At 31.6% G+C, this 26,484-nt stretch overlaps 4 protein-coding genes across 9 annotated transcripts; 1 reads left to right on the forward strand and 3 right to left on the reverse strand.

The window, feature by feature from the left end:
* Positions 1–354: 354 nt before the first annotated feature.
* On the reverse strand, positions 355–2,849 carry LOC115700582 (uncharacterized). 2 transcript variants are annotated; one of them, XM_030628172.2, is made up of 3 exons: positions 2,474–2,849; positions 1,936–2,238; positions 355–1,693 (listed from the first exon to the last, which is right to left on the reverse strand). In XM_030628172.2, exons 2-3 carry the CDS (start codon positions 2,214–2,216, stop codon positions 802–804), a joined length of 1,173 nt encoding a protein of 390 aa, XP_030484032.2. In that variant the 5' UTR covers positions 2,217–2,238; positions 2,474–2,849; the 3' UTR covers positions 355–801. The 2 variants fall into 2 exon arrangements, with proteins under 2 accessions (XP_030484032.2, XP_030484031.2); XM_030628171.2 differs by lacking the exon at positions 2,474–2,849 and having other exon boundaries at positions 1,936–2,462.
* Positions 2,850–2,995: 146 nt separating this feature from the next.
* Positions 2,996–6,032, reverse strand: LOC115700581 (uncharacterized). Of its 3 annotated transcripts, none has more exons than XM_030628167.2 (6): positions 5,847–6,032; positions 5,144–5,545; positions 4,802–4,947; positions 4,230–4,506; positions 3,807–4,079; positions 2,996–3,646 (listed from the first exon to the last, which is right to left on the reverse strand). In XM_030628167.2, the coding sequence occupies exons 2-6, from the start codon at positions 5,450–5,452 to the stop codon at positions 3,167–3,169; spliced, it is 1,485 nt and encodes a 494-aa protein (XP_030484027.2). In that variant the 5' UTR covers positions 5,453–5,545; positions 5,847–6,032; the 3' UTR covers positions 2,996–3,166. The 3 variants fall into 3 exon arrangements, with proteins under 3 accessions (XP_030484027.2, XP_030484028.2, XP_030484029.2); XM_030628168.2 differs by having other exon boundaries at positions 5,769–6,015; XM_030628169.2 differs by having other exon boundaries at positions 5,704–5,855.
* A 6,908-nt stretch (positions 6,033–12,940) lies between these two features.
* LOC115701162 (proline dehydrogenase 2, mitochondrial) lies at positions 12,941–16,096 on the forward strand. Of its 3 annotated transcripts, none has more exons than XM_061101987.1 (4): positions 12,941–13,647; positions 14,507–15,152; positions 15,246–15,486; positions 15,543–16,096. In XM_061101987.1, the coding sequence occupies exons 1-4, from the start codon at positions 13,084–13,086 to the stop codon at positions 15,547–15,549; spliced, it is 1,458 nt and encodes a 485-aa protein (XP_060957970.1). In that variant the 5' UTR covers positions 12,941–13,083; the 3' UTR covers positions 15,550–16,096. The 3 variants fall into 3 exon arrangements, with proteins under 3 accessions (XP_060957970.1, XP_060957969.1, XP_030484731.1); XM_061101986.1 differs by having other exon boundaries at positions 15,550–16,096; XM_030628871.2 differs by having other exon boundaries at positions 12,942–13,647; positions 15,841–16,096.
* Positions 16,097–22,295: 6,199 nt separating this feature from the next.
* LOC115699683 (probable inactive ATP-dependent zinc metalloprotease FTSHI 3, chloroplastic) lies at positions 22,296–25,997 on the reverse strand. The gene is made up of 4 exons (XM_030627206.2): positions 24,572–25,997; positions 23,507–23,830; positions 22,902–23,202; positions 22,296–22,679 (listed from the first exon to the last, which is right to left on the reverse strand). Exons 1-4 carry the CDS (start codon positions 25,685–25,687, stop codon positions 22,480–22,482), a joined length of 1,941 nt encoding a protein of 646 aa, XP_030483066.2. The 5' UTR covers positions 25,688–25,997; the 3' UTR covers positions 22,296–22,479.
* Positions 25,998–26,484: the final 487 nt, after the last annotated feature.

Genomic DNA, 26,484 nt, shown 5'->3' on the forward strand with positions numbered 1-26,484 from the left:
ACCCTCTATTTTACAAAAGTTACCAATTGGACCCTGTGTTTTGTTAAATGACAAAATGGACCCTGTATTTTCTAAAATAGTACAAATAGGACCCTAAATTAATTTTTTATCAAAATAAAGTTTAATTATAATCCGATCTAAAAGTACTATGACAAAACTGTTTACATTTTTTGTATCTGTTCGTATTAAGCATTGTCTTCAAGTTGGTTGTATTAAAAAAAAGTTGTCAAAAATTAAGCTCAGAGTCCTATTTTTACTATTTTAGAAAATACATGGTCCATTTTGTTATTTAACAAAACACAGGGTCCAATCTGTAACTTTTACAAAACACAGGGTCCAAAATGGTATTTACCCAAAAAAATAACCACTATTTTGAGGGGAAATATTAAAGAGTCTCACATTGATAATATGTGAAAACTATAAACCAATACATAAGATGCATGGGTCAATCCTCTCATTGCTAATTGGTTTTAAGGTGGAATCTCATGCACCTTACTACAAACTCACCTATTCCTACTTCCTTAACCATACATTTTCGCATTCTAACATCAATTCATTGTGAGCGTCTTTGTTTACATTGTAATTCTTTGGATGTGCCTAAAAGGACATTTGAGATAGAAGCCCATGCACCTTACCACACACTCACCTATTCCTACTTCCTTAACCATACACTCACTCGTTCTAACATCAATTCATTGTGAGCGTCTTTGTTTACATTGTATTAACGTTGTATTTAAGTATTATTACACGCATAAAAGGGATCTTATATAAACTATCTATACATCTAAAACCATTGATATGTTATTCCCATTTGCATTGAATCCTTTGGGTGTGCCTAAAGGAACATTTGAGCACCAAACTTCCATCCAATCTTCTCAAAGAAAAGCTCTCTACCAACACATAACACCCAAACTTCCTCCACCTGTTATTTCCATTAGTATTCTCCTCAACTCTCTCCACCTTCACTTCTCTTTCATCTCCACTAACCCAACCACCTGCATCCAAAACCCACCTCATATGTTCAGCAATGGCCGAACTCACTCCCACACTCAACACCACCCCTCTTCTTCCATTTGGGTTATACACTTTGAACCAAGAAAACCCACCATGACCACTTCTGTCATCCCTCACAGCTTCCATTCCAGCCACCAAATACACCTCCCTTTGGACATAAACATCTACAGTCACTGAATTCCCTTGGTTATTATTATTGTTGTTGTTGTTGCGGTCAACATTCCCACATGAGAATATCTCTTCCCACCATTGCTCAAGGGTCAAAGTGTAAAAGATTGATTTTTTCATCTGGCTTTTTGGACTACTTGTTTTATCTCTGACAAAAGGGAATGGACAGTGCCATTTTCCAACCACCACAGGGGATGAGTGGAAGTTGAAGATGGGGAACTTGAAGTTGGGAAGTTGAGCCCGAAGAGAGGTTTCCAAGCCCAGAGCTTCGCTTAGCCGTAAACGGTTTAAGCTTGAGCTATGAACTGTCCAACCTTTTGTTCTTAGGAACTTTGGAGGAACACCATCTGGAGCTACTGACTTGGCGAAAAAACCTCCACCATGATGGTGGTAGATCTTTACTTGTTGGTATACATTTTTAAAGTTTAAAGGCTTTGGCTTTTTGTCCCTTAAGACATCTCTAAAGCAACAGTTTATTATGTCTCCCTCTCTTGAACACGTGCATGCTTTTCTGTAAGATCAGAAGAAGAAAACAACTCTAAGCTATTTGTTTGAGAATTATGTACAAAAAGTTTGGTTGAAAATGAATAATCTTGTCTTGTCTGGTTATGTCTTGGGGTGACTTGGCTGAGAAAATTGAGAGCATATTTCAAAAGGGTATATACTCTTTTCTTCTCTGGAAATCCATATATAAGGATAAGCTACGGCAAACAAAGAGGGAAAAAAAACCCGAAGGAAAAGAAATGGACTTACCCTTTATGTCTGCCTTTTGCTCTGATAACATAGTAGCAGTTGGAGGAGAGAGGTTGATCTGGAACTGGGATGAACCAGACGTTGGTGGTTGTTGTTTCATGATACTCAGATGTATAAACAATCGACAAAATCTTATCCTGTGGAAAGGGAAGCTTCTTGACACTCTTACGCTTGCATATACCACACAGACCCCATTGACCCCAACACAGCATGTCCTGTGAATCAGCTTCTTCATCTGTAATAACCAGAAAGCCTGAATATGGTCCATCAGGCGGTTTCATCTCAAGGGTGCTTGGAGATTTCCTGTACATGGAAAGAGGCCTAGTTACATACATAGTTGATCTTCTTTACTCTTCTTCTGTCTCTGAAGTTTATAAGCTTATTTTTCCTTGTGAGTTAAGAAAGGAAAGTGGAGTTTGTTGTACCATGTACGTGTAACACTACTGCTTTTCATAAGAGAAATATATTTTCAAGAGGCTAGAATGGTGTTCATTTAATAAAGTTAAAGTAGATAGGGGAAAAGAAAAAGAAAGACTACCTTGCTTTTGTTGATCTTTACCACTTTCTTTTTGTAATATGTTTAAACAATATTGTTTTGCTAAACACATTACAATTTCCAGAGAAATCTCATACACACGGTATAGAAATCATTCATAACCTTATTTAGGAATATATTATTTTGCATAATGAGAAATAAAGCAAATGTGACAAGGGAAAACAATACAAATATCAAAAGTTGGTAGCACGGAGAGTTTTGTCTGTTTTCTTCTCTATTTTTAATTTCAAATAGATAAAGCAACCTCCTTTTGTGACATAACTGAAATGCATTATTGAAAGCACCATCAGGCATATTCAGCCTATCAGAAAGAATGATACATTAGACCCTTGTTAGTCTAGCCCCTCTGAAAGGAAATATACAATGTTTTCTTTTTTCATTTTATTTTATTATTATTTACCCTTTTCGGAGTTAATTTCTGGTTCAGCCGATAATGCAGGTTTCCAATAGCAAAAGTTAAAACAACAATAAAAAATTATGAAGGGAAAAGAAAAAGAAAAAAAGTTGCATCAACTTATCATATTATTACTTGAACAATAAATAGAGAAAACTCTCAAACCTTCGTTAAAGGACATTATTAGTCAGAAAATTCAAGCTAAGAGAAAACTTATTTGGGTAACCTTTAATGGTGAATTGATTCCACTCATAATTCACTGAGGTTTTGGTCAAAGTGGTTTATGCATCTAGCTTAAGAAATCGCTTTATAACTCCCATCATCTCACCACCAGGAAAACGCCCAAGACATCCTCTTGCAGCAGCAATCTCATTCAGCTCATAAACTGAATCACCAGCAAAAGCTTGCAATGGTCCTTTTGCCTCCTCTTGTTCCGCTGCTACGTTGTCTGCAAGGTCTTCTCCTTCATCAATGGTTGGAAGTGGGAATGGATCAGTAGAAGTTCCTAAGATGGATTCTAATCCAACTGCACCAACAAAATCTTTCAATCGGCATAATGCGAATGGTACTGGCTCAAAACTGTGGTCTCCATATTCAACTGGGGTAGAATGGTCTCCAGTGACACACAAGGAGTACTGAAATTCCCCAGTTGATTCAGCCTCCCACAGGAACTTGGCTAGCTGTCCTATAGCTCGATCTACAGCTTCCAATCCTTTGACTTTGAAAAGACTTGCCTTATCATGTCCTGCATCATCTATTGCCTACAATATTAAAAAAAAAATGTTAACAGTTTCAGCAAATCGACATACTATTAACGTACTCAAAATTCATTCTAGTAAATTAAATACAAACTACCATGTTATGGGTTAAGTAAAATGCAAGTAGAAAACAAGAAGCAAGAAGTAGAACAGTATAGGATACCTTTATATGAAGAAACCCAAAATCATAACCATCTGGACGGCCTGGTTTGTGCTCATCCGCTCCTGGAACAAAAACATTTGGACATGACTGCAAAGGCGCAGCAAGTGCCTTAGCTATTGCACTTGCTTTAGACGTTAGAAGTGTTCGGTAGTCTCCAGTTGCTCCAGGAGCTTCCAAAATATCAATGCCAAGAGATAAGCCCAGACCAGCAATAATTTTTGTGGGAGCCACCATGCATGGCCATAACCCATGTTTCTGTTCAAATGAAGGAACCTGCAACATGAAATATTTTACCAGGATTTAGAATTTTAAAAACAAAGTACAAGTTTATAAAACTTTCCAAAGGATGACGATTCCTACAAGACCGATTCTCTATTAACATCAGTAGGGCATAATTCAATTACAAGTTTTGAGACAACAAACCTCAATCCGAATTCCACATCCTCTCAAAAGTACAATGTTGGCTATGTTCTTGCCTTCTGAGGCCCGTTTTTCATTCAATGGATGAGCTATTAGAATCCGTGATATTTCCTTGGATAGCTCGTTAACAACATTGGCTGTATGTCGTGCTTCATCGGTGTCATCAAGAGCTTCAGCTTTCAAAAGCAAGCGGTTGTCTTTTAATGGGTCTGTTCCAGATATGTTTCCACTTAATTTTGGTCCTTTTACGACCACTCCACACCTATGTTCTGTAGCATACCTGTAAGAAATTATTATATATCAGTTTTGCTCCATGTAATACGTATGTTAGAAGTGCAAGTTTAAGTGAAAACTTAAGGATCGCTACAACTTGTTATTGCAGTGTGACACACACTACAAAGTTTGAGTAGAGTTAGTGAAGCTAGTTCTTTGCAATCACTAAAAAAAAATACAAAAAAGTATAGCGTATGCTCAAAAACAAAAGGAGATTGCTGTGAACAAAAGCCTTAATTACCAACTTAAAAGGAAGCAAAATCAATTTCAAAGAAAATTTATAGCAGTAATAAACATTGCACCTGACTCTTACTTCATACTGAGGAAATGATGGTAGTTTCATCCCATCAAGCCCGGCACAGAGTATGGGACCTTCTTCTTCAAAATGCCTGTCCGCTCTTCTACTAATAACAACTCCAGTTTCTTCATCCAAAGTTGCAAAATTAGACTGCAGATCAAAAGTTGCCCATGAGTACTATGTTGAACACACTAATAACAAATGAAAAATTCAAAATGCCCAACATATTAAATCTTGCATAATCAGCATAAGTATAAACTAAAAGCCTTTTTTCTACTAAAAACATGATAATTAATATAGAATTACAATAAGCAAACTCTTCACATATACATTTATATATACAAACCTTAAATGCAATATCACCCGGTGACATTGCCAATCCAGCACCCATAGATTCAAATGCACCTCTACCTCGGTAATATACTCTTGGATCATATCCCAAAAGAGAGAGGTGAGCTGTGTCACTCCCACAACCCAACCCCACTTCCACAGGGTCCATTAGACCATTAACTCCAGCTGACGCAATAGCATCCAGATTGGGTATTTTTGCTGCTTGAAGAGGAGTCTTCAACCCCAACCTTGGTAATGACACATCCCCCAGCCCATCAATCAGCACAAATGCCACTCTTTTCTTTACCTGTTGTTGATTACTCATGGTTATCAATAGGGTTTATTGACCTTCTCTGTGTTGAAAGCAACTATGGTTTTTTCAGTTTGAAGAGTAGAGCCAATCAGAACAATCCAAATTCTGCAACAAGGTTGAAAAGATAAGCAATTCAATGAGACCAAATATTAATATTAAGATCACAATTTGGATGATAAGAACTAAAATATACGAAAAAGTATGTAATTTTAAAACTCAAAGCAGCTATCTTTCGGATTAACGAAACTCCAAATGGTTCAGACCTGGAATTAAACTAAAACCAAAGACAAAGGGATCAACACAAAAAGAAAATGAAAGAAACTTAAACCGAGCAGCGCAGCACTGAAAAGCTTTAATCGATGAAATGGAAAGACAAGTTTTCATTTTTAGAGGCTGACATGTTTACCTTCAAAAAGCTTCAATGGCGGATTGTTCAAGCTTTATTAATCTTTTTTTTTTTTTTTTGGCTGAAAGAGCTTTATTCGTTTAATCAAAGAGGAATAAGGTCTGTGGTCGATACACTTCGCCACTTGACTGCTTTACTCTGGCACTCGTATTTCAGAATTTAAAATTGTTTTTATTTTAGTAAATGAAAGTAGAATTTACACTTAAAAAAATTGAATTTATGTTTTTTTATGGCATAATTTTTTGAAGGAAAAATTACATAAATTATTATTTTTGTAAAAATTTTACATTTTTTTCCCATACTTTTAGGGTATTTTATAAAAATATAAAAAAATCAAGATAAAAACTGACACACAAAAACCAGTTAAATAAAAGTAAATCAAAAACTGGTTCCTTGAATTAACTAAATCAAAAATTGGTTCTCGAAATAATTAAATTAAAAATCAGTTCCTTGAATTAATTAAATCAAAAATCTGTTTTTGAAATAGATAATTAAAGAATTATTTTTTGAAATGACTAAATAAAAAACCAGATGAGATATAAATTAAAATATAATTAGTTCAAAAAAAAAAAATGACTAAAAACAAATAACACACAATAGCTCATAAACCAGTTATAATTAAAAAATAAGAGGGAATAGGTTCCAAATATAATGATAAAATTGAAATAGAACCAGTTCCACAATATAATGAATAAAAATGAATAACAAACAATAATTCAAAAATCGGTTCCAATTAAAAAAAATTGATTCTAACAACACTGAGACATAGGACAAAGTTTTTTTTAAGAAAGAAAGAGAAATCATCTCAACTAATCAATGAGTACTCTACAAAAATTACTTTCTCAATCAAGTGTAGCAACTAAGTCTTCAAAAGTAACACAAGTACCTACAACAACACCGTATGAGTCTTCAAAAACCATTTTCCAATTTATCAAACCTCTATCAATTGAGAATTCAAAAGTTTCTTTCAACTTCTTCTCATTTGTAAGAACTTATTACAATTGAAAATTTTAGTTCAATTTCAAATCAAATATTATCATTCATTAATATAATAATCCTTGTTATTTTTTATTTTTATGTAGACAGATTGGTCATCTACCTAAGAGCCTTAATAAACTTTCTGCTAACATGTTATACTTTAATAGTGATTTTTTTGCTCTTGCTACCAAAACTAGCTAGCATTATAACTGGGATCTTGTCTCTAACCGTAAGTCACCCAAAAAAAAAAAACACACCAGCAAGATCTGATACTAGATTAAATTATAATAATATAGCATCATAATAACCAAGAGAAGGAGTGTCTCCTCTGCGGGGTGGGAAAGAAAATAGTATGCACTTATTCAGGGACTGCTTTTGCTAAGGCTGTTTAGTTTTCCTGCGATATCCCACTTCGGATTGATAAAATTCCAGACGACAACTTAATCCAGTTCTTAGAAGGCCTTGTCTTTAATCTTAACGAGATCAAGGTGTATTCACTCATCTTGTATTTTGGTTGTGTTACTTGGGAGATTTGGAAACAGATAAATAGTACCAGGATTAAGGGCAGACCCCCTATCTGGGCTCTCTGTAAGAATCATATTGTAGTTATGTTCAAGGAGTACTCCTTGGACGTTGATCATGGCTGCCAAACTCATTGCTTAAGGGAGGGAATTGATAACACCAAGAAAGAACCAACGAAGTACTCCTTGATTACTGATGCTTCATGGTTTACCAACAATGAAGATCACTCTTCGGCTTAATTACATCACTCAATGCATCGCAACTGCTTCAGCTTTGGAAGGCGAAGTGCAAGCCATCTACCTTGCTCTCTCTTGAACTCAAAGGAATTCTTGGGATGATGTTTCCATTTTCTTTAATTGTCAAGTTGTTGTGTTGGCTTTCTCAAAGCTAAAATGTGCTCCTGATTTGGGGGTGCTACCGTATCTCTCTTGTTGTGTTAGACTTAGATAATTTGTTGAACAATTGTAAGTTTTATTTTATTAAGTGTTGTTTGATTTCTCCAGTAGTGGATGAACTGGCTTGAAGTGCTAGGTTAGCTAGCCTAGAGGCTGGTAGTTTTCAAGGGGAGGGAAATTTCTTCTCCAACTGTCAAAGCTACTCAACAAAATTAGTGTTTTGCCTTTTATTTTTATTATATATTTGTCATATTATTTTTTTATTTTATAAGATCAAAAAATTTGATGAAGAAACCAATTTTGTAATAAAAAAATCAGTTTTTTAATAAATAATCTTTGGTAATTGATTTTGATCGCATGAGAAACTAAGCAATTTGAATCGCACGAGATAAAAAAAATTTGTGTGGCTGGAGAAAGCGTGATCCTATTTTGAAAAATTAATTATCTTTTTTAATATTTTTTTATAGCATTTTCTATTTAAATACTCTTATATTTAGTTAGTTTATTTATAAAATGTCATATTTAGTGACATCAACTTTACATCCTATATATATTATAAAACTTCTATTTATTTTTTCATATTTTTTTGTAAATATCTTTTTTAAAATATTTTTAATATTTTTTAAGTGTATTAAATGTGATATAAAAAAAAATACAAAAACTTAAAATATGGTATTCTTAACTTTTATTACAAAAATATTGTATAAAAAAATCATAGAAATATAAAAAATATAAAAAAATTCATAACCCCAAAGCAATAAAAAAATTAACTTTTAAATAATTTCTATTTTTCTCAAAATCAGTCCAAATGAAAACTTCACTAAAGTTGAGTAGACCTTAGGGAAAGATGTACTCATACCTTTCTATTGATGACATATATTAATGACAGCTGCTTTATAATGTTCAACTTGCACAATAAATAATAAGGTTAGCATGAGAAAAGTAGTTGGCAATTTCCAAACACCAATCTATATTAATAACAGAGACAGAATATTGAATATTCATCACAAGAGCCGCTTTTTCTACTCTAAAATCAATATACAACAAAAGCTATGATTATTGGTTTGTTTCAGAGTTTCACTAACAAAGGATCACCTTGCTATTGACTTAGAATAAGAAGACCTTACTTTTCCACCCATATATTTAATAAAATACGTATACATACACTATACACATTTCACTTGATGCTCACAAAATGACTTAGTAATAAGCTAGTTTTTCCCAAGCAAATTAAAGGCAAAACCAAATTCTTTTTGCTTATGTCCTTCTCAGCTATTTCCATGCAGCCTAGGCTACTTATAAGGCATAATGTATCTTCACAATAAAATAGTAATTTCGAAGAATTACTATTAAACAATTAAATTGTTACGTCTCTTTTCTCAGGATTTAAACCCTTCAAAATTAAACTTAGTAAAAATAAAAAAACGAAAGATAAAAATTAATAAGAAGATTATGTTTTTTTTAATTAAACTTTTATTGTTTTTTTTACATGTATGAGATAAGTAAGAGTTTATCTTTTTTCTCTTTATATAAAAATCTTTTCTAAATGAAAAGTTTATTTCCAACTATTTAGATATCAATAAAAAAAATATATTAATAAATTAAGAATTATATATAAATTATATAGGAATAAACTAGTTTCTCCCCCTTGTGCAAGTCTTGCTATTGAGCGAGACATGCCTAATCCTTTGTAAGCTGTAACTTGATTTTGATTTCAAAAAAAAGAAAAAAACTAGTTTCTCCCAAAAATGCTTTTAAATTAATTAAAAAATAACTTTTAATTATTTTTCTAAGCATATAATTACATATTATATATAAATTTTATAAATGGATGCTAAGGGATATTATTTGACTTTATAACTAAAAATTGTTTTTAATTTTTAAAACAGAAAATAAAAAAATAAAAAAAACTTTTAAAAACTAGACGATGTGTTTAGCTAAATTTTTTAAAAACAGAGATTTCTATAAACTGAATTAAGTGAAAACAAATAACATCAAAATGTTATTTTTTTATTTTATTTTTGAACATATTTTTTTTTTAATTTTGCTCATATACCCTGATCTGGACTCCGAATCCTCGATCCCAAACCACAGACACAGGTTCTGTCCAGGGTCGGGGTTCAGGTACGAGGTCCGAGTCTGAATTTAAAGTCTGGTTTAAAGTGGATTAGGTTTATATCGTGGTATGGTATAGAATATTGATATTTTTTTCAATAAAAAAAATCTAAAAATAGTTTTAAGAAATATGAGCCAAACACTATTCAATTTTTAAAATGACAAAAAAATATTTTATTCTATTCTAAAAACACACCCAAAGGCTAGGCTCTAAATCTTTGTTAGCACTCCTAATTATATAATAGTTTTGTTTTTAAAGAGTGTTAATTTACTTTTCTTTTCATAGACATTGATTGCGAACAATTGCAATATATATTGATATCCTTTCTAACTTAAGAAAATGACTAAGTACTCTTTTTGCTGTAGTATTGCATGAGTTAGTATGATGAGCAAATTATTGTATATATATATATATATATATATATATATATATATTATATAGCAACTGGCCACCCACCACAAAGTTTGTCTTGCTTTGTACATTATGATCCTGTTTTTATGGCCATATATATATAGCCCATGTATATGTGTTCATCTCTCTCCAACATAAACTATCTCCCTATCAATTACATTATAATTCAAATTAAATAATAGATCGATTTTAGTACATTTCCTCAAAAGTTGCATATCCATCCATCCATTCCATGTTATTTTTACCCATAATCTAATTAAAAGCACAATCCCACATTTAGTTATCGTGATTTGTTTTTTTAAAAAATAATATTAATAATAAAAATCTATCGGGACTTAACTGATATCTAATTCAGTTAATTAATTATAATGTATAGTGTTTTTTTATGAGAGAATATAGTGTTTTCTTCAATTGTGTCGTAATTGTATAATATTTAATATCAAATTTTAAAGTCATGCATGGAATCTAAAAAGTGGAAACGAATCAAAGAAGATACTCCATTTATGAGTTGATTAATGCATTTCAACTTTCAAAATATAGACAAACCAATGAGAGGAAACACTATTAATTAGCCTTACACTTTCCAAATTCTTCGGGAGAACTGAATAATAAAATAAATAAATGGACCCTTCAATTAATTGAGCAAGTTGTAACAATTACTTGTTACACTTTGTGCACCACTAAAAATTAAACTACATACAATCCATTATCCAATCCAATTGCTGTACATATAACCATCATTTCATATCATCACACAAGTGCGTGTGTGTTTTTGGGATAAGAATTGACAGCATATATATAGCGATCATTATATAGTTGGCTCTAATAATTAAGATGATTAATAATTTGAAGAGAGAAGAGTATAATTATTTAATTAGGAATTAATATTGAGTATGAGAGTGATCACTTTAACTAATTAGGTAGATGCTTTTTATTAGACTGAATTTTTTTGAACAATTTTACAAGACTGATTTTAATAATTACCTTAAAATTCGCAAATTTACTAGTACCTATTACAAAACACGATCCACCAAAAATTGAAGGTGCACCTTAACCTTCGATCCATATATATTGAGATGAGCCTCGTCATCATACATTCACACACACCCAACAACAATTTATTATTATTACCACCGCCAAACATTAATATAATATCTATCCATCTAATACATATATACGTGTATAATATTCATTAATAATATTTGTCTTTACCCGTACACAACAAATACAAACTTTCCTAAATTATGAAAATATCATTAGCTAAAAAAAAGTAGTTGAATAATAGTACATATACATATAGTAACATTAGCTAAAAAAAGTATATAGTTGAATAATGTCGGATTGTATTCTTTAAAAATATTATTTACCAGATTTGTGAATTTTTCTAGATCTTTAGTAATAAATTTCCATATTGGTTATGTTATCTTTCCCTCTTTATAATATGGTTAAAGTATTTTATTTATTTATTACTATTGAGATTATTATTTTTATTTATTTTTATGAAGCGAAGGGTGATTTGAATAAAGTAACTTCCATAATTGTTTAATTCTTATCTTTTTTTTTTTCTTAAAAAAATAGGATTATTTTAATGGAAACAAAATTTTGCATTCATTATTATGATATTTATCTCTCTTTTTTAATCGTAAAAATTGTTATCTTTCAGTAAACAGGGTTTAAATTTAAATGCAAAACATATTTTTTTCCTACTTTATTATTGTTTGCTTTTGATAAGAAAGGGAGTTTGGTAATTAATGGTCTTTTACTTTTGGGATCGGTTAAATAATGTAAAATAATAATAATAATAATAATAATAATAATAATAATAATAATAATAATAATAATGTATAATAGAAATATTAATTGTATCTATTATAATTATAAAATTATTTTTTTTAGATAAGTGAAAAAAAGTAATAATATAAAATATTTTTTTAGATATGTATTTAAATTTAAATTACATTATTATTATTATTATTATTTTAAGAATAATTTGAATTACATTTAAGAGAGACCTTCATTATTTTCTTTTATCTTTTATTTTTTGAAAGAATTTTTTTTATTTTTTAACTTGTTAAAAAAGAACGGGTAAGTTAAAAAAAACAAGAGAGAACGGGTAAGTACCGAGAAGGGGTAAGTAATAAGTTTTAGAACCACGTAGAAGAGTGGGAAAGCTGGCGTCAGCTAATGGAATCTTAAGACTTGATCAAGATTCCGTGGATCCACGTAAGTATACAAATTTGACAGCTACCTATTTACTCAACACATATTTACTCTCTGATACGCGCGTGAACTACAAACACTCCCGACGAACACGCTGCATCGTCAATTCTCAACCGGGATCTTCGTGCCATCCCACGTTTACAAATTCCGCGCGTGAAAATATGAGACTGCCTCCACTTGCCTTCATTTAGTAACAATTACGAAACCAATGGGGTACGGGGGATATAATCTACTGCTACTCAATATAACGCTACTATAAACCTTCACCAATCAAAATATCTGATTTGAAGTCAAAAAGTCAAACACCATCCTCCCTAATGGTCAACATAATTTATGTACACCTTAGTCGTAGAGAATATAAAGCCAACTTAAACACTTTCCCGAACTTTTGGAAATTACAAAACTACCCATACCACTTAAAAATCACGAAATATTTTTCTATATAATGCACCATTCCTACCATTGATCTTCACAACAGAAATTTTTGCAGAGCAATTAAAGAAAAACTCCAAAACTATTTCCTTGAAAAAAAACAGAGCTCTTAGAAGAAAAGAGAAAGAGAAAAAAGAGTTAGAAAGAAAGAACAAGAGAGTTTATGGCAAGCCGTGTTCCCCGTGGAAATCTCCTGAAAAGCCTACGTTACTTCTCAAGGCCTCTAAACTCGGCGGCCTCTTCCTCGGCCTTCTCTGCTCCGGGCGTTCCGCCGCTCAATTTCGCTGAGAAATCTGAGACATCCGCCGTCGCCGTCGCCGACGAATTCCAAACTGGAAGCCCCGGTGTGTTCGACGTTTACAACACCGAGAAGCTTTTCTCTTCCATTCCCACGACGAGGCTGCTGAGAGCGTCGGCGAATCTCCACGTCGCGGCTATCGAGCCGGTGGTGGACTTGGGAATGTGGGTGATGAAATCGAAGCTTATGGAAACGGAGTTGGTTAAGAACATCGTTATGGAGACAATACGTCACACGTTTTACGAGCATTTTTGCGCCGGCGAAGACACCGCAGCCGCCGGCAAAACGATCTTGAAGCTTCGAGAAGCTGGTTTGAGAGGTATGCTTGTGTACGCGTTGGAGTACGCTGCGGATAACGAGTCATGCGATCGTAATCTTGATGGCTTTCTTCAAACCGTTGAATCAACCAAGTCTCTTCCTCCATCTTCTGTGAGTTGTTACTATTTTTAGTTTCTTTATTTTTCATATTCTTTTATATGAATGAAAATATATAAATCAAAACGATAACCATACGTGGTCTTAATCAAAAAAGGTAAATATATTTTAGGCCAATGAAAACAAAAATAAATGGATTATATATATTTTACCGTTTAACCGCGGTTAAAGAAAAGTGGGGACTCTTACCGTTTATATGAGTAGGTAAGAAATTAAAGGGTATTATAAAAGATAAATTTTTAATACGTGGAACCACGTATATGTTATTTGTGCTTTTTGCCACGTGGCTTGTGGGCCTCATGAGCTTGATTAAAGTAGTCACAGCTGTTGTTGTGTTTATATATATATAAATACATATACATACCCATGCATGTACACACCTGGGATATGTAAGAGTCCTGTTACAGCTACGAGGTAAGTAGCCGTGTCAAGTTGTCGAGGATGTTCGATCCGTACTAGCCTTACTACTTAGTTGACAAACAAGTTGGGTTCTGCCTTTATTATAAAAGTTAAATCGATAAAATCAAAGCTCCAACAATATGGTATGATATTTAAAATATTTTAAATTGGAAATTGGTGGCTTTGACTGTTTAAGATAACACCTTTAATTTTAAGGTAATGTGTAGGCACAGCTAAAACTAGTTTAATTAATATTTTTTATTTCACGCAACCTAAAATTCAAATCAAAACAAGCTATCATGACTTTTTCCAATAGTTATCAATATAAATATCGTCAATCTTTGTTTGATTTAGTCACGTGAAGTTTGGTTTGGTTTTTGTGACAATGACCTATAATGTATTTTTATTTTATTTTTTCCTTTTTTGATTATGGTTTTGTGATTGATCTTAACAGGCGAGTTTCATTATTGTTAAAATCACGGCAATTTGTCCCATGAGTGTGTTGGAACGAGCTAGTGACTTGCTTAGATGGCATCACCAAGACCCTTCATTTGAGCTCCCATGGAAGCTAGACAGCTTGCCTATTTTCGCAGACAATAGCCCAATGTACCATACCCTTAAAAAGCCAGAACCATTAACCCCAGAAGAAGAGAGAGACCTACAATTAGGCTACGAGAGACTCCTCAAATTGTGTCAATCATGTGCCGAGGCCAATGTGCCTCTCTCGGTCGATGCCGAGCACACTTCGGTTCAGCCCATCATTGATTATTTAACGTACGCTGCAGCGGTCGAGTACAACAAAAATAATAGCCCTATTGTGTATGGAACCATCCAAGCTTATCTCAAGGACGCAAAAGATAGGTTGCTCCTGGCTGCAAATGCCGCCGAGGATAAGGGAATCCAAATGGGGTTCAAAGTTGTGAGAGGAGCTTATATGTCGAGTGAGACCAGAATTGCTTCTTCTTTAGGCTATGAATCTCCTATTCACAACACTATTCAGGACACTCATGACTGTTACAACGACTGTGCTTCTTTCATGCTCGAAAATATCGCTAATGGGTCCGGCGCTTTGGTGCTTGCCAGCCATAATGTTGAGTCAGGTAAAAAAAAATTAACATGAAAAGTTTTAATCAAACACTTGGCGTGCGTAAAAGTTTTGTTTTGATGTGTGTTATTTTTTGGCTAAACGACAGGGAGACTGGCCGCGGTTAAAGCCCATGATTTGGGGATTGGTAAAGTGAATCATAGGCTTGAATTTGCGCAGCTTTATGGGATGTCAGAGTCGTTGTCGTTTGGTTTACGAAACGCAGGGTTTCAAGTGAGCAAGTATATGCCGTTTGGGCCTATTGATATGGTGATGCCTTATCTCCTTCGTAGGGCTGAAGAGAATAGGGGCCTCTTGTCTGCTTCCTCTCTTGATAGGCAACTCATGAGGTAATTTTCTTTTTCGGATTTTGCTTTCCTTTTTCATTATCCTAATAGAGAAATAGTCATTAGGGAAAAAAACGGTGTGGATTAACTCCCTCCGGAGTTCGGACTAAAATGACGCGGTGATCATTTCACTTATCCGACGTGTTGGATTGGATTGGATCGGAAGAAGATATAATTTGACCATTCACTTCACTCAATCAAGTCTTCTTTGAGACTTATTGGCGAAGAATCTGAGAGAGTGACCCACCTAGCTAGGTCATTTGGTGGTGCGAAAATCCTTTAACCCTTCTAGCCCACTTGGTTAGTATTAAATATAATCTTAACACTTGTTTTTTCTTTTTTTTTCTTTTTTAATAGGACTGAATTGAAGAGGAGACTCAAAGCGGCCATTGTGGGAGCCTAGACACATTATCTCAACGGAGCACATTTGAATCGCACACACACGCACTACCAATGTGTGTAAATATAGGATAATTTGTGTTGGTGGTGTGCTAATTAGTAGTTCTTTAATTATGTTTGTTTATGAGAAAAAGGAAAAAGGGCTACTTTCATGTTGTGTAGCCTAATGCCCCCGAAGTTTAATAATAATAAAAGTAAACTACGTTATTTATTATGGTCTATGATTTTCATTAACTTTTTTAATTTTGAATTTTTGTACTTGGGCTTGGAAATTATAAATTCTGACAAATAGTGTCATTGATGTGACTCAAAAGACAGATATAATACATTTCATTCTTTCTTGCTTCTTTTACAATCCAATTAACAATTCTCAAAAAATAATAAAAAAAGACATTACTATGGTGAATATTCACTTAGAATCTCGGGAATAAAGGATTATTAAATATGTTTTGGCATTTGATTTTCTACTTTCTTGTTTATTGTCTTGATTCACATGGTGGTGGGATTTGGTCGGTATTATACTACAATTTTGTATTTTTTATTCAAGACTTTTTAATAATAAATGTAAATCGGTCAGTTGTATACACTATATTTTGGTGAAACATTTGTGAGGTTTGTTCTATTAACAAAATCAAAATTAGTACTACGCGTATGACCTAACAGGTTTCTCTGTACATGTCAAAAGGCAGTCATTTTGTTTCTGAAAATTAATTTGATCGTTATATCTATGAAGTTTCCTCTCTTTTACAAAGAGAAATGCTAAAAGGCACTAATAGTGTCAAGCACCCTCTTACGTGTCAATATCGTTATTAGTTTAATTTTGTATTGGGTCTCATATAGTTTAATATAATAATTTTTTAGGGAGTATCGCTAGCTAATCGTAATGCGACACGTCTTAAGGGTGCTAGGCACTACTGGTGTCCAATATTCTTTTACAAAATATATAGAGCCGACATTTTCATAGACTATTTAATTTATCTTAATAAAAACGTTTTTTCTTTATCTTAATAAAAACGTTAGTTGCAAGAAACTTTTTGCTTGTACCTAAAAAATATTAATGTTCTCTTGGAAATGGTATTAATAAAAAAATGTAAGATAAGCACTGACACGATGGAATGAGTTGGATATAGAAAGTAATTAATTAGCCGTACACACGCAGTTGAGTCAAGTGCCCTACATAATCTAATTTGATACGCTTCAAATCAAAATGCAAATTGATTAAATAATCATCATTATTTTAAAGTTCTAAAAGAATTTTGTTTTAAAATTGCCAATACAGTCAGTGAATACTCATTATAATCTGTCACTTGCCCATGTAGATATCATATTATATTCCATTAAGCATGCTTCCAACCAGTAAAGCACCTTATCATGTCCCTTCAAAATCATGTGCTCAATTTATTTTTTTAACATTTGGTAGTTGTGTTTAGATACAACTAATGCTAAATTAAGAGCTGTTGATAAAATAGTCAATTTAATATAATTTAATTTAACATGCAGAGTATATCAGTGTACTATTTTAAAAAAAAAAAATTTGTTTTCGGCGTGTTAATTTTTTTTTAAATCTTTTTAAAATTTTATATAATATTTATAAAGTTTGTTAGGTACCGAAACAAATAAAAATACATTCTTACATCACTTTTAAAAAGGTGCATTGTAGAATTTTCTAAAAATAAATTTCTTATTTCATAAATATAATTATAAATACATATAAATATTAATTAAATATTAAAAAAAAAATATGCACTCTAAAAAAAGCTTCAAAATAGTGCACCATTTGTTGTCTACTTGAAGCATTAATTACAACAATAATACATTTTTAGTGGCTCGTTAGAGTTGCTCTAAAAAGATAAATTTTTATATATAATAATTTACGATCTTAGTATTAGAACTTAAATTTACACACACAATTGATACAACTGCATATGATATTGTTTTTGTAGTCACTATCAATTCAATCATTCATAATTCTCTAAACAAAAACTCTTAGGAAGTATATATAGAATTTTCTTAGGAGAGTTTTATTGGCACTTTATAAAGTTTTTATATAAAATATATATTTTTAATTTATACTATTTTTTTAAAATATTTTTCTTTCTTATCATATTCTTAAAAAATATACTTATAAAATAAAAATAAAATATATTTTAATATCAAAACAAAAAATTATATAAAATTTTATTACAAAAAATCATACATGATTTAAAAAATATGAAAATAAAATAAAATAAAACTAACTATTGATATTAAAAAAATTATATGAAAAAGAAATTTCAAAAAAAATATTAAAAGTGATATTTAAAATTTATTTAAGTTAATTATTTTATAATATTGGGGTACACTTATAACTTTATGAGGTACAAAATGATAAGTACACTTAAATTTTTTAAAAATTTAAGCTTAAAATAATTTTTAAAAATTACTCTTAATATTTTAAAAAAAAATTCCCACACTATAATTTTTTTAAATTATGTATATTCTGTTTTTTTTTAAAAAAATTCTAATAAGATTTCATATGATCTTTTATTTTAATTTTTTTTGTTATAATATTTAAAATATAATTTATTTTTGTTTAGTAGGTATATTTTTTAAGAATATAAATTGGAAGAAAAAAAAAACTAATATAATTAAAGATATATGTTTTATGTAAAATAAAAATAATTAAAATGGGGTGTATTTATAAGTTTTGAAGTGTAAATAAAATTCTCCTACTACTAAATTTAAAGTTAGTGATCAGCCTACATCTAAAGCAACCATTGAAAAATTAAGCTTAGGTACAGGCTCTACTCTGGGCATATGCGGACTAAGCTTATGCCTACGATCTACCTAGCGTAGGGGCCCAAACAATAAATTTTCTCTTTTTAAAACACATAGTTTTTTATTGATTTTAAAAAAACTATTTTTCTTTCAAAATAAGGACCCAATTTTTTTTTATAACTCACCAAAGTTCAAGACTGCCCCTACTTAAAGTATCAATTTGTTGAAAACTTATTTTATTAAAATTGATTTAAGAGCACCAATTCAATCTACTTTACAAAATATAAAGGCCAATCATATATTTTTCGCTAATACTTTTGAAAAAATTTATACCTTTTTTCTTTATAATTTTATTTAATATATATAAAATAAAATATATTCACATTTATTTATTGTTTTAATTTATTTAATGATTCTCTTCGAAAAAAAATAGATTTTTTTTTTAATTCTGATAAATGAATTAATTTAAAAAATTAAAATAATTTTTTTTTAAATACAAAAATAATTCATTAAACGACACAAAGCCTAAAAGGTCCAAAATACAAAGAAGAACACAAAATCAAACAATTAGATCTATGGAAAGCTCCGACGATCAAACACAAGACTCATCTAAGGTGGCGTTTGGTTGGAGGTAATGAAATGGAATGGAATGGAAAGGAAATAATTTTCATTCCATTCTTTTGTTTGGTTGCATTTTAAAGTATTGGAATGGCATTCCAATGGAATGCTCTTTCCACCATTTTGGTGGAATGGCTATTCCATTTTAAAAAGGAAGGAATGACCATTCCAATGTAACAAGAAAAAAAATTAAATTATTTTTTTATCAATTTTTTTTATCCATTTTAAATTTTATTCCATTCTATTCCTATTCCCATTCCCATTCTCATTCCTATTCCTATATTTTCATTCCTCCCAACCAAACGCCTTTAAGTGTCTTCTTTACTAGAGAATAAACAATAGTATTTAATGACTTATTACAATGGGACAAAGATAAACTAAGGAAAATATTCTCACACTATAATTTTTTTTAAATTGCGTATATTTTGTTTTTGAAAAAATTCTAATAAGATTTCCTATGATTTTTTATTTTAATATTTTTTGTTATAATATTTAAAATATAATTTATTTTAATTTAGTATGTATAGTTTTTAAGAAAATGAATTCGAAGAAAAAAATTAAAAAAAAAATTAATATAATAAAAGATATATATTTTGTGTAAAATAAAAATGATTAGAATGAAGTGTATTTAAAAATTTTTGGAGTGTAAATAAAACTCTCCTATTACTAAATTTAAAGTTGATGATCAGCTTACATCTGAAGCAACCGTTGAAAAATTAAGCTTAAGTACAGGTTCTATTTTGGGCATACGCGGGCTAGGCCTATGCCTACGGCCAACCTAGCGTAGGAGCCCAAAAAATATATTTTCTCTTATTAAAACACGCATTTTATTACTGATTTTGAAAAGACTACATTTCTTTCTAGATAAAGGCCTAATTTTTTGGGGGGACTTTTTCATTTTTACACTTCAAAATAATTTTCTTTGCATTTTTATGAAATTCTACATAGAAACTCCTATTGCAATTAGCGCTGCAACCTGAATTGCAATAAAAAATCGTATAGTAACCCCTATTGCAACTAGCGCTGCAACCACTTTAGAAACCTAAACCGTAAATTTAAAAAAAAAAAAAAAAAAAGGTTAAAATAATAGTATATGAGGTAATTCCTTTTTTTTTTTATATATATATATATATATATATATATATAACTCACTAAAGTTCAAGACTGACCTTGTTTAATTATCAATTTTTTGAAAACTTATTTTATTAAAATTGATTTCAGAGCACCAATTGAATTTATTTTACTAAATATAAAGGCCTTGCGTTTTTTCTTTATAATTTTATTTAGTATATATAAAATAAAGGAATAATTACTAAGGCACCATTTTTTGTAAAATATTTACATTTTTACGTTTAAAGAATGTTTTTTTATATTTTTATGGTTTTCCAAAAAATAACACGAAAACAACATAAAATCAACAAGAAAACAACATAAAAGTAACATGAAAATAACAACAAAAAAACAACAAAAAATAACATACATATAACAAAAAATTAACAACAAATGAACAAAATTTCAACATAAAAATACTGTATTTTATGTAAATAAAATCAAAAAAATCGTAAAAATGTTTAAAATTACGTGAAACCGTATTTTTGTTGTTTTTTTGTTGTTTTTGTGCATTTGTAAAATTAACCCTAAAATAAAATATATTTACATTTATATATTGTTTTAATTTATTCAATGATTCTCTTTGACAAAATAGATTTTTTTTTTAATTTTTATATTTGAATTAATTAAAAAAATTAAAATGATTTTTTTAACAAAAATAGTCCATTAAACGGTACAAAGCTTAAAAGGTCCAAAATACAAAAAAGAACACAAAATCAAACAATTAGATATATGGAAAGTCCCAACTACCAAACACGAAACTCATCTAAAATAAGCGTCTTCTTTGCTAAAGAATAAACAATAGTATTTACTGACTTATTACAATAAGACAAAGATAAACTAAGGAAGAATTTTCGAACATGAGATTTATAAGCACTATACCGAATTCATTATGACGAACATTCTGACTATTGACCGCCACCAAACGAAAGCAATCAAAAAACGCTGCAACATTTTGAAACCCAATCGAAAATAAAGTGAACGACCGTGAAACAATACCATTGCCTTAGTAACATGAGGCTCAAAATTATCAGTCGAAGGAAAAGCAACAAAAAAACACTACCTCATCAGAATCCAAAGCAATCACTCCCATTCCCATCTTTGCACCCTCAACACATAGCCCAACATCAACAAAAAGATTAACCTCACACAAAGCCAACTCCCTAATAATGCTAATAAAATTACATGCACGTGTTTCGCACGTGTTAATCTACTAGTCTATGTAAATAAAATACCTAACATTTTTTTAATTACTAAATGCACTCAAAATCCACAAATTACAATGAAATAATGAAATGATTGTGCCAAAATTTTAGAGAAAAGATAAATTTATTACAAAAATAAATAAATAACATCTCTTTTGTTTTCCCTTTGTCTGCTGGCCAATGGAATCATCAACTAGACTCTAGAAAAGAATGAATAATAGGAAATAAATAGGAACAAAAATGTTATAACATATACCAATTTGGAAAAGGACTTCCATTTTAGTAACGGTCTAGTCATCTTTATAGGACAATGTTAATATTACTTTTTCTATTTGTCTTTTAGCTGAATTGGATTTCCATAATATCCCACGCCTAGTTCTTCAAGTACATAAATCAAATAGGAAGAAGTAAGGTAAGACCATTGATATAATGAGATGGTTCCCACAATAAACCAATTTTATAGTCACTATTTCACTCCAATATCTTAAAACTTGATATGATTGGCAATGCATGCAACGCAAGTTGAGAATACACTTGATAATTTTGTGCACTAAACAAAAAGCAAGTTGAGTAAGCATTGCTTTCTTCATATTGGGCCTTCAAATTGAGTGGTAACTGATTAGGACATTTTAGAAGTTGACTTTTGACCAGAATATGACTCCATTTTTACCAGCATGACACTTCATGGAATTCATACCAGAAATTTGATTGGCTCTTATGATGTGAAGCTCAAATTCAAGTAATAGTTTTGAGATTCCATTTATGTCATTCTTATGAAAATTTATATGTTCAATAGATGGTAACAAATAATAAAAAAAAATTACCAATCCAAATTTAAATGGATATTCAAGTCCAAAATCCAATATAAGTTACATCAATAGACTCTTTGTATACTCTCTTCTTCACTTCAGCTTAAAGTCTGATATCCTAATGGATCTTGAAACCCTTCTGTTCTGGTGTCACTCTTTCTTGCCAAAGATGGCATCCATGGAAACAGTTTACCCAGCTCCTTCCCTATTGTAGAAGGCCTCAGCTGTTTATCATTAATTCCAAACTTTGCTCTTTCAATTGCTTCCATTATATCATCTCTTGTAACAATTTCACCACCTGCAAACCCCAGAAGTGAATTTAATATCTCTACTCACAGTTGCTATATATTCACATTTTTTTGGTCTGTATTTGTTCTCTCCTTACAAGTTACAAGAACAATCAGACTAAACATTGAATAATCCATAATGAATGGCATCTATGACATGTTTTAAAAATGGATATTTCGATAGAGGAAAATGCGTTTTGACTTGAAGGTATATGAAATATATTTAAACTTACCTCTGCGAGCAGCGAGTAAAGCAGCTTCGTTGACAATATTTGCAAGATCGGCACCTACAAAACCTGGGGTAAGGGAAGCAACCAAGTCACATATTAGATTCATATCTTCCTCTAGAGGAACATATCTCAAATGGACAGCCAAGATCTTTCTCCTTCCTTCTTCATCCGGTTCTCCTACATATACTTTTCTCGAAAATCGGCCTGGCCGGCAAAGGGCTGGATCCAATGCTTCTGGCCTATTGGTCGCTGCGATAACAACTACCTTCATGTCTGACTCAAATCCATCCATTTCTGTCAGCAACTGCACAGGCAGAAAAGTTTTAGAATTATGGACTAGCAGACTAGCTATTCATAAAATTATAATGTCAAAGTAGAAACCTTAGTAAACAAGAAAAAGGTTCAAAGTTAATATGAGGTTATGATGAAGAAAAAGAAGTTGTCTGAAGGGAAAGCTATATTAGAGTAATGGTTGATAAACTAAAAAAAATCCCAGATGATGATTAATGGTTTAAAAGGTCAAATTACTAACAGTTCTGAGAATGCATCAAACTATGAAGAGCAATATGCATAATTAGAAAACGTAAGTTAATGAAAAGTTAGGCTACCTGATTCAGTGTTTGGTCTCGCTCATCATTGAAACTTCTACCACGCTTTCCTCCAACCGCGTCAAGTTCATCAATGAAAATAATTGAAGGGGAAGATTTCCTTGCCACAAGGAAAAGGTCTCTAATGCGTGCTGCCCCTCTTCCAACAAACATCTCCACAAATTCACTAGCAGAAACAGTGAAAAATGGTACACCTGCCTCTCCAGCCACTGCACGGGCAAGTAACGTTTTCCCTGTTCCTGGAGGACCCACCAGTAAAACACCTCTGGGTAATTTTGCTCCAAGCTTTTGGTAGTTTATAGCACCTTGTAAGCATGAAACTATCTAGAAACAAAAACTGTGTCATTAAAGATAAACTAAGATACTTCACAAAAAAAGCTAGCTTTTGCAGTTTTCTACTTCTTGGAGTAATCTTGTCAGCAAATGTTTTAACTCATCAAAAAAGAGATTCTATCAGCACAAATTTGTAGGTAAACACTTTCGGAACAAACTGAATCCTAAAATGTCTGTATTGTTCCCATAAAAATTTCTTAGTGTAATACATAATATGTACATACGCCTACATATACCAATAAATTAATCCCAAAAGAGAAAGCTCCAACAACAAACTATGATACACTTGTGATTCTAGTCTTAAGATTTTCTATGTATGCATACACATAATACATACAGTTTTTTGAAAAAGAGAAAGGGACCTCTTGTCTTAGACAGGACCCTCCCTGTTATGTATTGAGAATCCTCACTTGTGGCGGAGGAAAACATTGGTTACAAAAATAGCCCCAGACAAACAAGGCTTATAACAATTAGCACCCAACAGTGGTATGCACTCAACATACAGTTATGGGTACACAACACTCATTGTGGCTGAACCAGGACACGTTTCCCATAATTTTAGAAGGGATTTTAACCATAACAACTACTTATATGTCAAAAATAATTATTTATCCAGAACCACATATATCATTATCTAGTTAATCATCTAACTACCATGATAAGAAATGACTGACAAGAAAAAATATTTAAACACTGGATGTAACCTCAAATGACAAAATGTTTAGTGCTTACCTCCATGAGCTCCACTTTAGCAGAATCAACACCTTCAACATCATCAAAACCAACTACCTCGGTATCGCGTTGCCTCTTTTTGGCAGGGCTGTTAGCAGCAGAAAGTTGCCGATAAAGGAGCCACATCAAAGGAATCAAAGGAATCCATAGAGTTAGAACAGTTATCAAAATACTCCTCATTGACATCAATAATGATTGAGGGGCTGAGCTATAACTAGTTCCCTTGTCTCGCATCAAGCTAAGAAGAAACTTTTCATCATGGTCTACTTTTCTTGTGCCATACTGCCACTCAGGGATTGAAGCCCGAGCCTTTGAGGATTTCTTCAATATATTGAAACTTTGTGGTGTGACAGATCTTGTACCAATATCACTCTCAACCTTACTGGCCTCATCTTCATTTGGCAAACTTATTGGCATTGCTTCTCCATTGGACTTTTGAGTACCTGCTTCTTCACTCTGCAAGTTTGTATTGTAATATATACGGCGAGACCCCTCTTCAATCAGAACCTTTGTAACAGACCCGTTTTGAAGGTTCGCTATCAAGTCTGAATATGGAACTACTTTTGGAGATGGCAATGCTGTTAGTTTCAAAAACAAATAGCACATCCCCAATGCAACTGAAACAGAGCCAGATAGCAATACTCTTCTTATATTCTTTCGCACATAAGTCTTGACATCATTCAACATTGTCTCAATTGAAACTCTCTTCATTCTAATAGTCAATAACCGCAATCTCGGACGTAATCTCAATGAAAATCTCCTTCTCATTTTGCCCTTTTCCTTTTTCCCTAAATAGGATTGTTTATCTCCATTGTTTCCACTCCTCATTGACTTAATCTCATCTTTACAAGGCAACCCATGATGCAATTTACAACAGCTACAGAACCCAAATGGCGCAACTCTACCCTTATCATTAATCAATGAACTAAAATTACCATTCCAAAGCAACCCAACTTGAGATTTATTAAATTTATGAAATCCCTTATAACTGTAGGGAAAAGAAGTATAACAAAAACGTTCACATCCCCTCAAAGGCTTGGTTTTTCCACCACAAAATTCCAACTTGTTGTGGGTAATAAATAACCCATTACTGCAAGAAATAGAAAAACAAGCCATGTCTCTATATACTACAGAACTACCACTAATGAGCAAGACTTCCTGCCACTAACTGTATATCCATTTTGTGATTTGAAATATAAAAAACTAAATGAATGGAGTTAAAGCTACCAGCTTTGAACAGGTTGATGAAGCAACTGACCTGATTGAATCGTCTGGTGAAGACGGAAGAGAAGGTTTACTAGCTTGGAAGAAATACGTATTTTTTGGGTTTCGATTAGGTCCCGTTTGAGGCTAAGAGATAAGCCACGCGGTGTTTTGTTGCCCGGAGTTTGGCAAATCCTAATTTTTAACAGTCTAATATAAATTTCCACAGTCTTAAGACTAAGAGGTTCCAAAAATAATATCAACACAAATTTTCCTTTTTTTCCTCTTTTTATAATTAAGAAAAAAGTAAAAAAAAAAAAGTTATGCATAAATTGAAATCAGGAATAGTATTTTTTTTCAAAATAATAACAGTAATAATAATAATACAGAAAATATATAATTAAAAGAGATTTTTTATTTTATCAAATGGTGAATAATTTTATTCAATAATTTTCAACTATTACAATGTCCACTAGAGAAGTAGTAGCATTAAGCTTGTTGAAAGTACAATCTAACATAAAACAAAATCTTCTGGCAATACAATAAGCGGTCTTATTTCCATATCGTTGAACAAAATATAGAGAAATATGATTTAGAGAAGAGAGCAATAAACGACAATCTTGAACTAAAAGACCAAACAAAGATGACATAGGAATCGTACTATTGACCGCCTGAACCACTAGTAAAGAATCTAATACAAAGTATACACA

The sequence above is a fragment of the Cannabis sativa genome, chromosome 8, assembly GCF_029168945.1.
Source record: "Cannabis sativa cultivar Pink pepper isolate KNU-18-1 chromosome 8, ASM2916894v1, whole genome shotgun sequence".
Taxonomy (NCBI): Eukaryota; Viridiplantae; Streptophyta; class Magnoliopsida; order Rosales; family Cannabaceae; genus Cannabis; species Cannabis sativa.

Excerpts from the sequence above, each read along its gene's own strand:
- LOC115700581 (XM_030628167.2), bottom strand. The coding sequence starts at position 5,452 with ATGAGTAATCAACAACAGGTAAAGAAAAGAGTGGCATTTGTGCTGATT. Across the intron at positions 4,507-4,801 it reads CAGTATGAAGTAAGAGTCAG|GTATGCTACAGAACATAGGT; the intron begins GTGCAATGTTTA and ends AATTTCTTACAG. Across the intron at positions 3,647-3,806 it reads TTGGGTTTCTTCATATAAAG|GCAATAGATGATGCAGGACA; the intron begins GTATCCTATACT and ends TTAATATTGTAG.
- LOC115701162 (XM_030628871.2), top strand. The coding sequence starts at position 13,084 with ATGGCAAGCCGTGTTCCCCGTGGAAATCTCCTGAAAAGCCTACGTTAC. Across the intron at positions 15,153-15,245 it reads CAGCCATAATGTTGAGTCAG|GGAGACTGGCCGCGGTTAAA; the intron begins GTAAAAAAAAAT and ends GCTAAACGACAG. Across the intron at positions 15,487-15,840 it reads CTTGATAGGCAACTCATGAG|GACTGAATTGAAGAGGAGAC; the intron begins GTAATTTTCTTT and ends CTTTTTTAATAG.
- LOC115699683 (XM_030627206.2), bottom strand. The coding sequence starts at position 25,687 with ATGGCTTGTTTTTCTATTTCTTGCAGTAATGGGTTATTTATTACCCAC. Across the intron at positions 23,203-23,506 it reads GAGACCAAACACTGAATCAG|TTGCTGACAGAAATGGATGG; the intron begins GTAGCCTAACTT and ends CTGCCTGTGCAG. Across the intron at positions 22,680-22,901 it reads TTTACTCGCTGCTCGCAGAG|GTGGTGAAATTGTTACAAGA; the intron begins GTAAGTTTAAAT and ends TGGGGTTTGCAG.
- LOC115700582 (XM_030628171.2), bottom strand. The coding sequence starts at position 2,270 with ATGTATGTAACTAGGCCTCTTTCCATGTACAGGAAATCTCCAAGCACC. Across the intron at positions 1,694-1,935 it reads GCAAAAGGCAGACATAAAGG|AAAAGCATGCACGTGTTCAA; the intron begins GTAAGTCCATTT and ends CTGATCTTACAG.